General features: G+C 41.9%; 1 protein-coding gene across 1 annotated transcript in view; it reads left to right on the top strand.

Moving 5' to 3' along the window:
- SPATA48 (spermatogenesis associated 48) overlaps positions 1–16,550 on the top strand; it is a 146,420-nt gene that overhangs the window by 88,460 nt on the left and 41,410 nt on the right. The window contains exons 5-7 of the mRNA XM_040353319.1: positions 576–643; positions 3,831–3,872; positions 14,101–14,208. Of these exons, the coding sequence (XP_040209253.1) occupies positions 576–643; positions 3,831–3,872; positions 14,101–14,208 (218 nt within the window). The remainder of the gene's footprint in view (positions 1–575; positions 644–3,830; positions 3,873–14,100; positions 14,209–16,550) is intronic.

Below are 16,550 nucleotides of genomic sequence, written 5' to 3'. Positions count from 1 at the left end.
AAATATCCCCTCCGAAGAGAGCATGGAAACTGCTGTATTCAGTGTTTTTTCTAGTTGCCCTGCGGCACCAAATTTCTTTTGTGTAAGCAAGAAAGTAGAAAAGAATGAGAATTAATTTTTAAAGAGCATCTGTCATCTTAGGGATAACATGAGCGCACAGACAATATCTAAATTGCTGTCTGCTTTGGAAAGTAAAAAAAAAAAAAAAAAAAAAGCATTTTGCTGTTACCTAATTTGCTAGATAAACTTAAAAAAGAAAATATATGAAACATGACTAAATGGTGATAGCCAAGATAATATTTTTTTAGTAGAATTGGCAAAGGTTTGTGCCTCTGTCAAGCTTCTGTTGTTGTCCGTATTGGCTCTGAGATTTCCTGCACTTCATATCATAGACAGTGGTCGCTGGGACAGGAATTTATTAAAATCTTCCCAATAAGGATCCAGGCAACCATAAAGTGCCTTCCCTGTTATATCCTAAACTAAAAAAAGAATTATTTAAAGCCCTTCAGTGTAAATTCTTCTTCTATTCTTTAATCATTAATTAATAACTTAATCATTGCTTAATAATTTTCCAGGTGACAGGTGGAATGTGGGACAGATTTCAAACAAGGGTGTTTCATGGTCAAAAAAAACCTCTGACATTGTAAGTTTAACTCTAAATTCATAGTATCATGTTAATCTATTATATTTTACAGATATTAACTTTAGATTAATGCAATTGCATTTGAATTTTGAAAAAACAATAAATGATGTGTGGCTATAGTGAGAGGATCAGTGAGCACAGCAATAAGAGGAGGCTTTTAAAACGCCTCCTATGTAAATTTTGTATATCTGATTTTTTTTGGCTATTTTACACAAATTCATGTCTTGTCATTTTTTTTATGTTTTATTATTAAATTATTTCTTTAAGTGCATTTTAATACATACAGTACAGTTTTGGCAACTGCAGGATGATTGAGCCCTGAGGGCCACAAGGAAGATGAAAGTTACACATGTGGTCCATAACAAATAATGCCGCATACACACCATCACTTTATGTGATGAAAAAAAACGACATTTTCTGTGAAGTAAAAAATTACGCTTTTGAAACTTCAATTTTCAAAGACGAAGTTGCCTACAGACCATCGTTTTTCTCACAATGTTCTAGCAAAGCGAGGTTACGTTCTCACCACTTTTTCCATTAAAGCTCGCTTTAATGGAAAAATGTCTTTTTAACAAAGTTTTTTGATACACACGGTCAATTTCTGTGAAGTAAAAAACGACGTTTTGAAAAACGACACATAAAATTTAAGCATGCTTCAATTTTTTTTGGTCGTTTTTTACAAGACATAAAACAACGTTTTCCCCCACACGTTTTCCCCCACACACGTTCAATTAAAGTGACGTTTTTAAAAACGTCGTTTTTTTTCATCACATAAAGTGATGGTGTGTACGGGGCATAACACTTTGATTTTGACATAGTATTTCGAGGCCACAAAAAAAGTCATCAGTTATTTGGGAAAATTGCTGACCTATTTAAGGTAATATTTACAGTGTTTTACAATTGCTGGACTTCCCTGTGTTTGCCTACTTCATGTCATAACATGTAATGCCAAAAAACAAACAAGGAGGGGAACACCTAGAAGTACTGCTTGGAAAGGAATTTAATGGTTGACCACTGTAGAAAAAGAACCAAATGCCTCTGATGCAGCCAAAGAAACATCAACTCTATAATGACAAATTAAGGTATTAGCTGTGCTCCAAGTAGGTGCTTTGCAGGCTACCTCTGCTCAGACCTATGCATGAGAAGCCCATGCCTCTTGTTGAATGTGCTCTGACTTCGGAATGAGGAGCAAAACCCAAGAACTTGTAGGCAATTTGGATGGTATTGACAATCCAAGAAGATTTTTTTTTTTAGAAACTGCAAAACCCTTCTTTAAACCTAACAGGTTGTCCACTTTCAGAAAATTATTTGTTCATTCCAGATAGGCTGATAAGGAAAGAACCAAGTCCAACTTCCATTTTTCAACTGCTTTTTTAGACACAAAGGCCAGAAGAATGGATTCCTAATTTAAATAAAAACGACTTGAGATCTGGAAAAGAAAAGCCAGAACTGGCCTCAGAATGTGTCTCTCTCTGGTAAAAAGATATGATACGGTTCTTTAATAAAAAATGCACATAATTCTGAGACTACTAGCAGAGGCAATAGCTTTGGAAAACACTGTACTTAAAGGGCAAATATAGCCAAAGCTCTTTGGCTATATTCCTCCTGGGGATCCCTGGAGTGCATGTTCTGCACTTCTGTGACCCGTTTTCAATCGACAGCTAAAACCCACTATTGGCTGACATCACTCAGCCGGTCCAGACTCGGGGAAACATCCTGACTTTAAAGTCGGGATCCACCCAGAAGCCTGTAAGGCATTTCACTCAGCTTCTCAGAAAGCCACTGAGAGCAAGCCAACTGCTCCCACCCTTGTCACAGCCCAGAGCTCCAGTGAGCACTGGAAGGGCAGAACAGAGAGCTAGTGACTGACCGTCACCGCTCTCTACTCAGGGTGGAGGGGAGAACTGAGTGATCACTCAGCTCTTAGTGTAGAGTCAGTGGGGGACAGATGCGGCATCAAACCGCCTGGGTGAGTATAAATCTTAATTTTTTTCAAAAGTCCTAAAATGTCCCACCAAAGGATGAAAAGCCAAATTTTTAATAGCCATGGCTGATAAAGTGGAGACCTCCATCCTCCCTAATAAATTGTGTACCATGCCTTTATACAAGCCCTTCTGTAGCAAATCTTGAATGTTTGATATCAAAGGAGAAAGCAGGTTCCAGTGCTCCTCTGAAGGACTGATGATAGTTGGAATTGGATTAGATTTTTTCAGAGATGGCAAAAAAGTTTCAATGACATTATCGAATAACACAACCTGTCTCAAGCATCTCTTTTCAACCTCTGAATTTAGGCCATTAACTTTCCGTTTCCCAATAGCCTAATAGCAGAATCTGCAGATCCAGCTTCATTCTCCATAATAATCCCTTATCCAAAAACATGGCCTTCTCGGTTGATACTTGAGATTCACTATTGCCTGGATTCCCTCCTGCTGGATTTGGATTAATACTCAAGGAGTTGGGGGTAGAAAAATATGCACCAGGCAATTGAGGGGCCACTTGATGTGGACTACAAATCTTCTACTCAAACTTTCCTCAACAATATTTTGAATTCCTGGGAGGTACAAAGTCGTCAAAGATATAACATTCTGATATGCTCATCTGAGATCTGACTATAACCAGGGCAGGAGGTTGGAATGGAATTCCTGATGACAGATCGTGGGAATCCAGCCACCATCCCAGAGATTGGACTTTTAGACCAGGCATGACAATTCTCTGAATCAAAGAATATACAGGGGACCATATATACACTTTTTCGGTGTATTGTTTTTGCATACTGCATCACGTGCTCAAAAAGAAAAAAAAAATTAGCTGTGGAAATGACTTACATGTGCAGTGAGAGACCTTTTGACTGACTTTTATTATTTTCCTCCTATCAAAACAGGGAGAGCTCTTTTAGAAAAAAAGCAAGCGAAAACATATGAAGATATTACGAATATAATAACAATGATATTTAGCTGCCAAAGAAGGACTTGTAGCAGCGTAAAAAGAACAGTAGGGTCCAGGTTTAAATTTGAAAGCTAGTTAGATATAGTCCTGGAGAAGTCAGGAGGGTAGTAGGCTGACATGAAGAGGTTCAAGAAAATATGTATAATTCTATTTTTATTTTTTAAGAATGTAATGATTTATCTATTCTTTTAATTTACTGTAGTCATAAATCAAATTAACCTTATTTTCTTCTTTATTTCAGTATATCTCCTTATCCTCGTATGGATCATATCCCAGGTTATTGGTACGTTTTTGTAGAATTCAGTTTTCAGAACATCTGTTTTCAGCATCGGCACTTACAGCACCCAAAACAAATGAGATAATGCGCTGAAGTATTTTCTTGACCTCTAATTTGTTCATATTTAAGTGAAATTAAAGTCCACAATACTTACATCTGCTTTATTGGGCCAATGTTCCTTGCCGGCACCAGCATCTTCTCTGTTTCTTATGGGTGTTGTACAGCTCAGTTTACATTCTACAGATAAGTGCAAGCAAGCATGTAGGTTTATTTTTTTTGCAGAAGAGACATGTATGTCTCTTCTGCAATAAAGAGCCTACTTGCTCCCAGTTTTTTTTTTAAGACTTTAGTTCCTCAGGCCCCATCACTTAGAAATGAACACTTAGCCTAAAATTTAACACATAACCTATGGTTCAAAATGATCACTTAAAGGGGTTGTAACGTATTCTATGCATTAAGGTGAAAAACCCCCTGTGCTGCAGAAGCCCCCTTATACTTACCTGAGCCCTGTAATTCCCACTATGAAAACAATCACACCAGCTCCGGCCAGTGTCTTGTGTCCTGATTGGATAGATTGATAGCAGCGCAGCTATTGTCTCCCACTGCTGTCAATCAAATCCAATGGTGCGGGCGCCGGAGGGGGCGGAGCTGAATCCTGCTGCCTATGTGTACAGATGCAGCAGCAGGACAAGGGAGCGTGCCCTCACAGGTTTCTATGAAGGAGAGTGCTTCTCCAATGGGGCACTCGAGAAGAGGAGAAGCCAGGAGCGCCGCGGAGGAACCCCAGAAGAGGAGAATCGAGGCCACAGAATTGAGGCAAACCATTTTAACATAACCCCATAACTTAACCCTTAACCTAACTCTTAAAATTAACCCTTCACTTTAAAGTGAGCCTATAACTTAAAGCGGGTGTTCACCCTCTAAAAAATTTCTAACACTACATCCAGCCCAGTTCTGCAAATAAAATTACACTGACCTTTTTTTTTTTGCGCCGTAGATAGCGTTTATCGTTAGAATTCACCGCGGCTTCCGGGTAGGGAATTCCGCGGGAGTGGGCGTTCCTATTGGCATGCCAATTGATTGACATGCTAAACGACGGCTCATACAGCGCATCACGACTTCCCAAAAGAAGCTCGGGTCGGCTCGGCTCTATTCGGCGCCGGTGCGCAGGCGCCGAATAGAGCCGAGCCGAGCTTCAAGTGTAATTTTATTTGCAGAACTGGGCTGGATGTAGTGTTAGAAATGTTTTAGAGGGTGAACCTCCCCTTTAACTGCACAGTTCTCTCATTACAACTCATCTCCCCCTTCCTTAACACATTACTGCATTAAAGTTGTAGACAACACTAGCAAGAAAAGAAAGTTAAAAATGTATTTAACTTGCCCCTGGCTCTCAACCATGATGCCTAGGTAAAGATGATGTTGCAAACTTTCAGGTGATATTGTTGGAATGCTAAAAAATCACAAATCTTACCTTAAAATGTTACTAAACCCACAAAATCAGTCTGTATATGCAGTAAAGCATGCTTGTTATACTCACTGTGGAACCTAAGGTGTTATTCCTCTGCATTGTGTAAAAAGGCTCTTTTATCCTGTCTTCTCTGATCCTCCCCCTCTTCCACTGTCCCCAATCCATCTCCTGATCAGACAGAGCCTTTGGAGTCACTGTGCACATGCTCAGTTTTGGTGTGTATTGCTAGATCAGAACAGGGCCAATCAGCACTGTCCAGACATGGGGGCAGGGGTCCTGAAGCCTCATATGACAGTAAGAGTATAATAAATCCTACAAGCTTTAAGCAGACACTGATAGAAGTCACACAAGACTGCTATATACTGCTGATGAAAAAAGGTATTTAGCAGTTTATATTTACTAAAATAATTGCATTTCCATGTTCTGTGTATTGAGGGAGACCAGATATAGTGAATGCAGGTTCTGAGTTTAGTAAAACTTTAAGATGCCCCTGCAATGCTTTAATGCAGTGATTTGTAAAGGAAAAAGGACTAATGTAATACGTGGACCTTGTCTCTTAGTGTAAGGTCTGCTTTAACCACTTAAAGACCCCTTCACGCCGATATACATCGGTAGAAGGGCACGGCTGGGCACAGGCACATACCTGTACGTCGCCTTTAAGGCCCCGTACACACGACCAGTTTCCTCGGCAGAATTCAGCTTCCGACCGAGTTTCTGGCTGAATTCTGCCGAGGAAACTGGTCGTGTGTACACTTTCAGCCGAGGAAGCCGACGAGGAGCTCGACGAGGAAATAGAGAACATGTTCTCTATTTCCTCGTTGTTCTATGGGAGCTCTCGTCCCGCCGAGCTCCTCGGCGGCTTCAGTGCTGAACTGGCCGAGGAACTCGATGTGTTTGGCACGTCGAGTTCCTCGGCCGTGTGTACGAGGCTTAAGAGTCCAGCCGTGGACAACTGGAGGAAGGAGGAGTGGATAGCCCTGGCAGGGCTCTCCAGAAGAGGAGGTAAGGTACCACGTTGTGCAATATTATTGCACAGAGCTCTTATGTATAATTTATTTTTTATTTAAAAGCAAAAAATATATAACGGTATATCATTTAGTATCACTTTAATGATGCAGAAAGTGATGCTGACCTGATGCTGCTGCCACTGCTGTCTGCATTAATACACTGTGAATGCTGGATACCATGGTGGCACCCTCTCAAGGGTTGAGTCCATGACACTGTGCACTTACAGTATATCCTAAGTCTTTATAGTGAGTAGAAGATATGTTCTAAGTACTTTTCTATTAATACAGTTGCCAAATATATCCAAACATTACCCAACGAAAGAAAACATCTATGTAAATTGACAGTTATGCTGCGTACACACGGTCGGAATTTCTGACAACAAATATTCGTTGTGAGCTTGTCGTCGGAAAACCAGTCCGTGTGTATGCTCCACCGGACATTTGCTGTCGGAATTTACGACAACTAATGTTTGAGAGCTGGTTCTCAATTTTTCCGACAACAAAAAATTCCGATCATCTGTAGCCATTCCGATGCACAAAAATCCTATGCATGCTCGGAATCAATTTGACGCATGCTCGGAATCACTGAACTTAATTTTTCTCGGCTCATCGTAGTGTTGTATGTGACCAGGTGACGTTCGGAATTTCCAACAACATTTATGTGACCGTGTGTATGCAAGACAAGTTTGAGTGAACAATCCGTCAGAAAAAAATCCACGGTTTTGATGTCGGATTGTCCGATCGTGTGTACGCAGCATTAGGCTACAAATATTGCAAAACACTATAACAAATAGGGAGTCAATTCAGCTGATCCACGTGGTGATTAAGTGAACATTGTGGCATTAAGGAATGAAAAAAAAAAACGATTTTGTTTTAAAAAAAGCAAAACACACTGTAATAAAAATATTGCATTGGCTATGCTTTGTGAATTGAAACTAACACTAATCAAGCATTTTTCAATGTTCTTATGAAAGGTAAAATATCATTGGTTGTTGCTTGCTTAAAGCATAATATTGCCCCTTTCTGTTCCTTTGTTAAATAATCCTAATAGTGTGTCAGTCAATGGAGAGGCAATCAGCAAATTCTCCATAAATTTCAGTCATCTTTTACTCCTTTTAACCACTTAACCCCCGGACCATATTGCTAGTCAAAGACCAGAGCACTTTTTGCGATTCGGCGCTGCATCGCTTTAACTGACAATCGTGCTCCCGAACAAAATTCTCGTCCTTTTTTCCCCACAAATAGAGCTTTCTTTTGGTGGTATTTGATCACCTCTGCGGTTTTTCGTTTTTGCGCTATAAACAAAAATAGAGCGACAATTTAAAAAAAAATGAATATTTTTTACTTTTTGCTATAATAAATATCCCCCAAAAATATATAAAAAAAAAAATGTTTTCCTCAGTTTAGGTTGATACGTATTCTTCTACATATTTTTCGGTACTGCGACATTATGGCGGACATTTCGCACACTTTTCACACATTTTTGGGACCATTGGCATTTTTATAGCGATCATTGCTATAAAAATGCATTGGATTACTATAAAAATGCCACTGGCAGTGAAGGGGTTAACACTAGGGGGCGGGGAAGGGGTTAAGTATGTTCCCTGGGTGTGTTCTAACTGTAGGGGGGGGTGGACTGACGTGGGGAAATGACTGATCGCTGTTCATACATTGTATGAACAGAAGATCAGCATTTCTCTCCCTGACAGGACCGGGAGCTGTGTGTTTACACACACAGCTCCCGGTCCTCGCTCTGTAATCCCTTTTTTTATCAGGGAGATAAAAACGGAAAGTTACTGGCTATTCTGATTGTGGAACAAAGGGTTCAGACCAACATCCCTTGCATTAAAGACTTACAGGGGGCGCTGATCACTGACCCAACTGCCATCTTCAACACCTTCAAAGAATATTATAAAGCACTTTAAGCATCTATTCTGGCTTATAATGAACAGGAATCGGAATCTTTACTTACCTCCCTTAATATTCCTGTTCTTTCTGAAACGAACAGAAACATTTTGGAGGCAGAGATTACAGAAAGGGAGATTAAAACTGCTATTAGGGCTTTCTCTCCCCATAAATCCCTGGGACTGGATGGGTTTTGTATAGAATGGTTGTCAGGAACCATGAATCAGACCGAGACAGAAGTGCGGTTAAATCACACTTGTTTAATAATAAAAAAAAAAAGGTAAACCGAGCAAGCATAGTCAAAGCATAGCCAGAGTTCAGTAACCGGAACGGGTAGTCGGCCAAGCCAATATCCAAGAGCCAGCGATAAAGGTTACAGCAAGCAAGATCTGTAGCCAGAAGGAATGTAGTCAAGCAGGTCTTCAACAGGAACACAGGAGAAAGTCTCTTGTGATGTTAACACAGGTGAAGGCGAAGAGCAAATGAACTGGAAGGCTTTAAGTAGACAGAGCTGACGAACAGGATCATAAACAGGTGGATCACTGTGGAGAGATGGGAGCTGGAAATTAGCTGACAGTTGAGCTGCCAGCACATAAAAGGAAGGGCTGAGCCCAGTCCTGACAGTACCCACTCGGAGGACCACCGGGCTTGAGGGGAAAACGTCTATGGAACTCACGGAGGAGGACAGGGGCATGTACGTCCGAAGATGGTACCCAAGAGCTGTCCTCAATGCACCAGGTACTGTATGCGCCTTCGGGAGACAACAATGGACTGTACCTCATACTCCCCATGGTTCTCAACCTGTATAGGGTGAGGACGTGGCACCAAGGTGGTAAAACGGTTGCAGACCAAAGGTTTCAAAGAGGAGACAAGAAACACATTAGAGATATGCATACTGGAAGGAAGGTCCAACGCGTATGGCACTGGGTTTATCCTGCAAAGAATACGGAAAGGCCCAATAAACCGAGGTGTGAACTTCAGAGAAGGAACACAAAGTCAGAGGTTGTGAGATGACAGCCAGACCCTGTCCCCGACCTGGTAGGAAGGCGCAGGCAGGCGTCTGTGGTCAGCATGGAGTCTGTACCTCTCGTTAGCCTGTTGCAAAGCTTCCTGGACTTGTACCCAAGTGGAACAAATACCATGGAGATGTTCCTCTAATGCAGGAATACTCTGAGGAACAAACGAGTCAGGTAACATGGAAGGTTGGAAACCATAGTTCGTCATAAACGGGGACAAATGGGAAGCAGAATTCAGAGCGCTATTGTGAGCAAACTCCACCATAGGTAAGAGGTCTGACTAGTTGTGATGGTCAGTAATATAGCAACGCAGGAATTGCTGCAAGAACTGATTGGCTCTTTTTGCAGCCCCATTAGACTGCGGGTGATACGCTAGCTGAATTCCCAACTGTGCACAAAAGGCTCGCCAGAACTGGGACACAAACTGACTTCCCCTGTCAGAGACAATGACCTTGGGTAGACCATGTAAGCGAAAGATATCCTGAGCAAAAATGGAAGCCAGTTGTTTAGACGTAGATGTAGACTGTAGCCAGAGCGAACGTAGTCAAGCAGGTCTTCAACAGGAACGCAGAAGAAAGTCTCTTGTGATGTTAACACAGGCGAAGACGAAGAGCAAATGAACTGGAAGCCTTTTAGTAGGCAGAGCTGACAAACAGGATCAACAACAGGTGGATCACTGTGGAGAGATGGGAGCTGGCAATTAGCTGACAGCTGAGCTGCAAGAACAGAGAAGGAAGGGCTGAGCCCAGCTCTGACAATGTTATAGGCTACACTTGGAGGCTCTTGTTCCCGAGGCTTAGGGCTTTGTTTCACTTCTGTTTAGAAAATAAGCTTCTCCCAGCTTCTCTTATCGAGGCTCAGGTGATTCTATTGCCCAAACCGGCAGGGTTAACCTTCTTAATATGAAAATGTTAAATTTTTTTTGTACTTTTTGCGAAATTATCCAGTTTGGGTCCCCTGTTTCTTCTTTAAATATGCAAATGGTCTGTTTAATTCCTTTTTTTGGTCCTCATCTCACCCTAGGATAGGTCTCCATACATTGCAAGAATCCCTAGGACAGGGAGGATTAGCATTACCAGACCTCTTCAAGTATTTTTTAGCAGGGCAAATGGTTGTCACCAGGCGCTGGCTGCTGTGCAGTGATGGAGATGCAGAAATTGTACTTATGGCCGCCCTTATGGGTTCATATGGGAGGCTTTACTACTTGGTGTATAGGGGTTTACAAGTGTCATCACCTTTGACTGGGTCAATATGCGCTACTGTTCGTGCATGGGACAGAGTAAAGGTGCTGATGCATTCGGAGGCTCGGGGGTGGCCACCTGACACCCTCTTATGCCGCATACACACCATCACTTTATGTGATGAAAAAAAAACGACACTTTCTGTGAAGTAAAAAATGACGTTTTTGAAGCTTCAATTTTCAAAGACGAAGTTGCCTACACACCATCGTTTTTCTCACAATGTTCTTGCAAAGTGAGGTTACGTTCCACCACGTTTTACCATTGAAGTAGCTTCTGGGCATGCGTGGATGAAAAAACGTCTTACAAAACGACGTTTTTTGCTACACACGGTCAATTTCTGTGAAGTAAAAAGTGCACTTTTGAAAAACGACACATAAAATTGAAGCATGCTTCAATTTTTTTTGGTCGTTTTTTACAAGACATAAAACGACGTTTTCCCCCACACACAGTCAATTAAAGTGACGTTTTTAAAAACGTCATTTTTTTTCATCACATAAAGTGATGGTGTGTACGCGGCATTACTGTTTAATCCTATATTATCCCATTTTGGTGCAATTGCTGACCCAATACTGCTTACATTTGAGAATGGACACAACATCCTGAACTGGTATTTCTATCTTCAACTGAGGCATGCATTCAGGACACAGTTTTGCACTGGTATTTTGGAGCTTCAATCTTCTTCTCTGGAACAGTTATTGTGTGATTAGTTCATGCGAAAGACACTGTCAGAAGTTTATAAATAACTATTTGTTGAAAGGCCAAAAGCACTTGGTAAGTGTAGGAATAAATGGAGCTCATTAATACCAGACTTTCAGGGGGACGATTTGGGGTGACGTGTGGGACCGCTTGTTCTGGGCTCTGGTGTGGGCTCGTGACCGCTATATCCAATTCAAAATACTGCATAGGGTTTATTTTACCCCATCAAGAATAGCCAGTATATACGGCACAGATGATGTGGAATGCTGGCATTTTACCACCAGTCCTGTTGATTTTGACCATATATTCTGGCATTGCCAGCCGATACATGAATTCTGGATGGGTGTCACTCGAATTATTCAAGACTTGCTTTCTTAGATGGTCCCCCTGACAATCTCAGTATGTTTTCTGGGCTTGGTGGATGAGGTGGCACCGCATAGGGCCCAGAGGACCTTCATATCTAATTTTCCTGTTCTATGTAGGTAAAGCCATTTTGTTTTGCTGGAAGAAGCCTGAGGCTCCCTCTTTAGCATACTGGAAAGGCTTAGTGAATAAGGCATTACCATTATATAATTATAAAGCCACATATTTGAGTAGGGTTTGCCCCCAAAAAATTGAAAAAGTATGGTAATGCTGGCTCTCAGCAAACATTAATCTGACTTAGGAAGTTTGAGGAATGCATGATTGTAGCGTAGACAATTTCACATAGACAGACATGATTAGAAGGGACCAAATTATTATATCCTATTTAGTATCTAGTTCATACTGTTGCTGTTTACTGATATTTTGCTGAAAGGGTTACTGGTCCTAATTACGATCCTTCACTTTATGGAACATTGCAGGGGGGTAAGGGATTTGAGGGGCTGTTTTTGTACTGTTTATAAAAATGTGGAATAAAAAAAATAAAAAAAAAATCACATGTACATAAGTATTCACAGCCTTTGCTCAATACTTTGTTAAAGCACCCTTTGCACCAATTACAGCCTCAAGTATTTTTGAGTATGATGCTATAAACTTGGCACACCTATCTTTGGGCAGTTTCTCCCGTTCTTCTTTGCAGGACCTCAAGCTCCATCAGGTTTAATGGGGAGCGTCGGTGCACAGCCATTTTCAGATCTCTCCAGAGATGTTCAATTAGGTTCAGGTCTAGGCTCTGGCTGGACCACTCAAGGACATTCACAGTGTTGTCCCATAGCCACTCCTTTGTCATCATGGCTGTGTGTCTGAGAGTCCTTCAGGTGCCTTTTGGCAAACTTCGGATGGGCTGTCATGTGCCTTTTTACTGAGGAGTGGCTTTCGACTAGCACTCTACCATACAGGTCTGATTGGTGGAGTGCTGCAGAGATGATTGTTCTTCTGGAAGGATCTCCACAGAGAAACACTGGAGCTCTGTCAGAGTGACCATTGGGTTCTTGGTCACTTCCCAGACTAATGCCGCGTACACACCATCACTTTTTGTGATAAAAAAATCACATTTTTAAAAACGTCATTTAAAATGACCGTGTGTGGGGAAAACGTAGTTTTATGTCTTCTGAAAAACAACAAAAAAAAAATTCGAACATGTTTCAAATTTTTGTGTCGTTTTTCAAAACGTTGTTTTTTGTGTCATTTAAAACGATAGTGTGTGGGCAAAACAATGTTTAAAACAACGTTTTTAAACCCGCGCATGTTCAGAAGCAAGTTATGGAGCGAGCTTGAATGGAACAGAGTGCCATCGTACGTGCTGAACGTAACCGCGCTTTGCTAGAGCATTTTGAAGAAACGATGGTGTGTATTCTACGTCGTTTTTTAAAATGAAGTTTCAAAAACGTCGTTTTTTTTCATCACATAAAACGTCGTTTTTTTTCATCACATAAAACGTCATTTTTTTTCATCACATAAAACGTCGTTTTTTTTCATCACATAAAACGTCGTTTTTTTCTATCACAAAAAGTGATGGTGTGTATGCGGCATAAGGCCCTCCCCCTTCCGGATGCACTGTATAATTGTTTATAGTTCTCTACCCCCACATATATTATTATTTACCACTGATCTGTGCTTGAAAATCCCTCCAAAAAAACTATTTATGCTGGGTTGTGCCTTCTCACTTATATGCTGCACACTGAGCAGGACAAGGGGTGGATAAGAGTAGCGGTTTCCCTTGGCACAATGGTTTATTGCAGGATCGGGGGTGCCCTGACCCTAACCCTAAAGAAGGGGGGGCGCAGTTTTGCATCTTTGCCCTGGGCGCTGGATGACCTTGTCCCGGCACAGATACTGATATAGTAACATCTACACCCCTAATCACAAGCCTGCTCTCACAGACATGCATTGAAAATGAAGAGAGGAGTGTGTCAGACCAGTTCTATTACTAAGTGCTGATTACCAAGTGCACTGGCTTTAAGCCTGGTGCGTATTGAATTGTTCAGTTAGTCCCGGTTCACACTTGTGCGATGCAGGAACCAGCACAATTCCTGTCTCTGGCAGGCAGTTCACACTGCACTATGCGAACCCCCAGAACGGTTCGCAGATTGCAGTGCGAACTGTGAAATGGTGCAGAAATTGGATTGCATATGTGTAAACACCCATGCAATCTGATTCCCATGCAGACCAAAAAAAGGGTCCTTCACCATTTCAGTCTGAATCCAATGCTAATTCAGCCATGCAGTATGGCTGAATTCTCATCGCACAGACATTGCATGTGATCTGCACAGTAATGCGGCGCAAATCACTTGCGATGTCTAGCATCGCAATAGTGTGGGCCCAAACTTATATTTATACACCCTCTACAGCTACTGTAACAGGAAAATGGTGGTATTGCTATATGAAAGAAGAGTGCAACATCTACAGTATGTGACTGCATACGATAGCTATTTCGGTGACTTTGGGCTTAAATGTTGTTTTTCTATTGTATCCAAACAGTGGTTTTACTGGATCTGTGAATACCGAAGACATTGACAATCCCCGGGAAGTCTTCACACCTTTTACTAAAATTCGAACATTGCAGCCTCGATATACAGAAACAGCACAGTATGTATTTTTGATCCTCTTAGGATTTTGTGCAACTGAAGAGTTTAGTTATTTATTAAAACATATCGTTTTTTGGTGTACTTGTTGGCCTATAGCTGTATGCCTTAAAATGTCATTTGATAAACCCCTGACAGCTTGTGGTAATAATTGTTCAAATTAACCATATACAGTAACAAATGGACACCTGAAACTGTTCAGGAAACATCCTCCAAGAGGAACTGCAGTCTGCTCACATAATTTATAATAAAAACATATTTGACATTCTGAAGCTTCCCTCCAACCACTTTTCATATTTTATATATACTGTGATTTTTGTACTTGCCAAATAAGCTGCAGAAATCTCCCTCCACTGAGTCTGGCTGCAGCCATTTTAACTGTGGGCAGCTGAGGCTACTGCCTGTTTACTTCCTAGATTTACACAGACACACTGATCCACTTTCCAGCTTTGCCTTCCTGGCCAAATCTCACGACAGTAAGAGAGAGAAAGCTGTGCATGATGTCATAAGCCTAGGATAGTGACCAGACAAGAAACAGGAAGTGGGCTGTAAAAGGTATTTACTGTCTGAAAAAAAAAATGTTTTACTATCCAAAGTTAAAACAACAAGGGCAGAAGATTTAATAATTGGAAAGTTGAAAAAATGACTAAAGTTCCACTTTCAGTAAGTAAAGCCTTTCAAAATGAATGCATGTCAGCAGGTTCCTGGCATATCTATACAGTGAAATACAGTTTGTCTCTCTGGAAAATGGATAAGCCGGTTTACCTATTCCAAACTCTTGAGCACAATCCTTTTTTAACACTATACAAGTCTGCCTGTAGACATTAAATAATTGTGTCCTTTTCTAGCCAATAATGATTACATATGTCTGTGAACATTCCCCGATTTATTATAGGAGTAGAGTATGTTCATTTTGCAAATTTGGATTTTCAATTTTAATAGGCTTAGTGAACATGGGGAAGCCTTTTACATGATTAGTGGTTCTTTGTGTAGCAAGGTCTCCGGCAGGGCTCAAGTCCTGCGGGAACGCGTGGGAACGGAGTTCCTGCACTTTTTTCACAGCAGGAACGCAGTTCCCTTTGCAGGACTAGAGCAGCCGAGCCGCCCGAGCTAATCCTTAACTAAATGGTGATGCCCAGCTCGAGTCACTGTCAGTGGCAGGCGAACCTCAGTAATCCTTTATGTTACTGGCAGCTTCCTGTATATGGATTCATCGGGTAGTGTGCGGGTATTCCATCACTTCCTCCAATGCCGCAATGTCTTCTGGGAGCTTTTGTCATTGTTCCCAGGAGACATTGCGGCATCGAGGAAGTGACGGAATACCCGCACACTACCTGATGAATCCATATACAGGAAGCGGCCAGTAACATAAAGGATTACTAAGGTACAGTGGATCGGAAAAAAAAACATGCGGTTTAGTAATTATGCATATGAGCGTATCATTTTTGGTGGGGGAGTGGATCTTGGGTGGGAGTTCCCACACTTTTTTCCCCAGGACTTGACCCCTGGTCTCCGGCCTCCTTTAGTCTAATGCAAACCTCCAGGGCCAGAGATAGCTGAAATCCTTCTGTATGTGCTGGGTTGTAAGGCATCGTGGGTGTAAGGTGGATAAAGTTATTGGGTGGCAGACACTTCTTGAATGCAAAAGAGATGTTTATTTCTCTTACAAACTTTTTGGGGGAAAGAGGATTAGGGCCAGGGCACCCTTGGGTAGTTGCATATTCAGCTAGCAGACTCCGAGACTTCAATAGGAGGACAGCTGTGCAGGGAAAAGCCTCCAGCAAGAAGCAACACTTGCACGTGCAGGAATGCTGTCTCCTATGGCAACAGTCTTTTAACAGTTCCATTGAGCTTCTCCAATATTCTTGGTGGTATCTTCCTCAAGCATCACCCCCACCTCTCTGCTGGGTCCCTAGCATGATACTCCCAATACATCTCAAGCTTCACCCCACTGGCCTGCTCGGTCCCTGGCTTGACACACAAGGTTGCTGTCAAGCATCACCTCCACTGTCTGGGTCCCTGACGTGATCACCGCCTGAAGTTTACCAATTCTCCACATGCCCGTTTGGTGAGAATACTTCTCCAGTATTTGCTTCAGTTACTTACTGTGGTCCCTGGCAATAGGGTGATGGGTCCCTTAGTGGCGACGGCTTCCTTTTTACCTCCGACCACTGGCAGGTTCTCTGGCTGGCAAAACTGTCACTTCTGGTTGGACTGCAAGCTGCAGTCCCAACCCTGAGATGCTCTCTTGCTTCTGGATAGGCTTTCAGATAGGCCCAATTTCTGGCCTAGCAGCCCAGGGCACACAACACACGTCCACTCAGAATGCCGTCCAGGTGGCACAGA

Source organism: Rana temporaria, chromosome 5, assembly GCF_905171775.1.
Source record: "Rana temporaria chromosome 5, aRanTem1.1, whole genome shotgun sequence".
Classification (NCBI taxonomy): Eukaryota; Metazoa; Chordata; class Amphibia; order Anura; family Ranidae; genus Rana; species Rana temporaria.
This window is presented reverse-complemented; position numbering and strand designations above follow the sequence as displayed.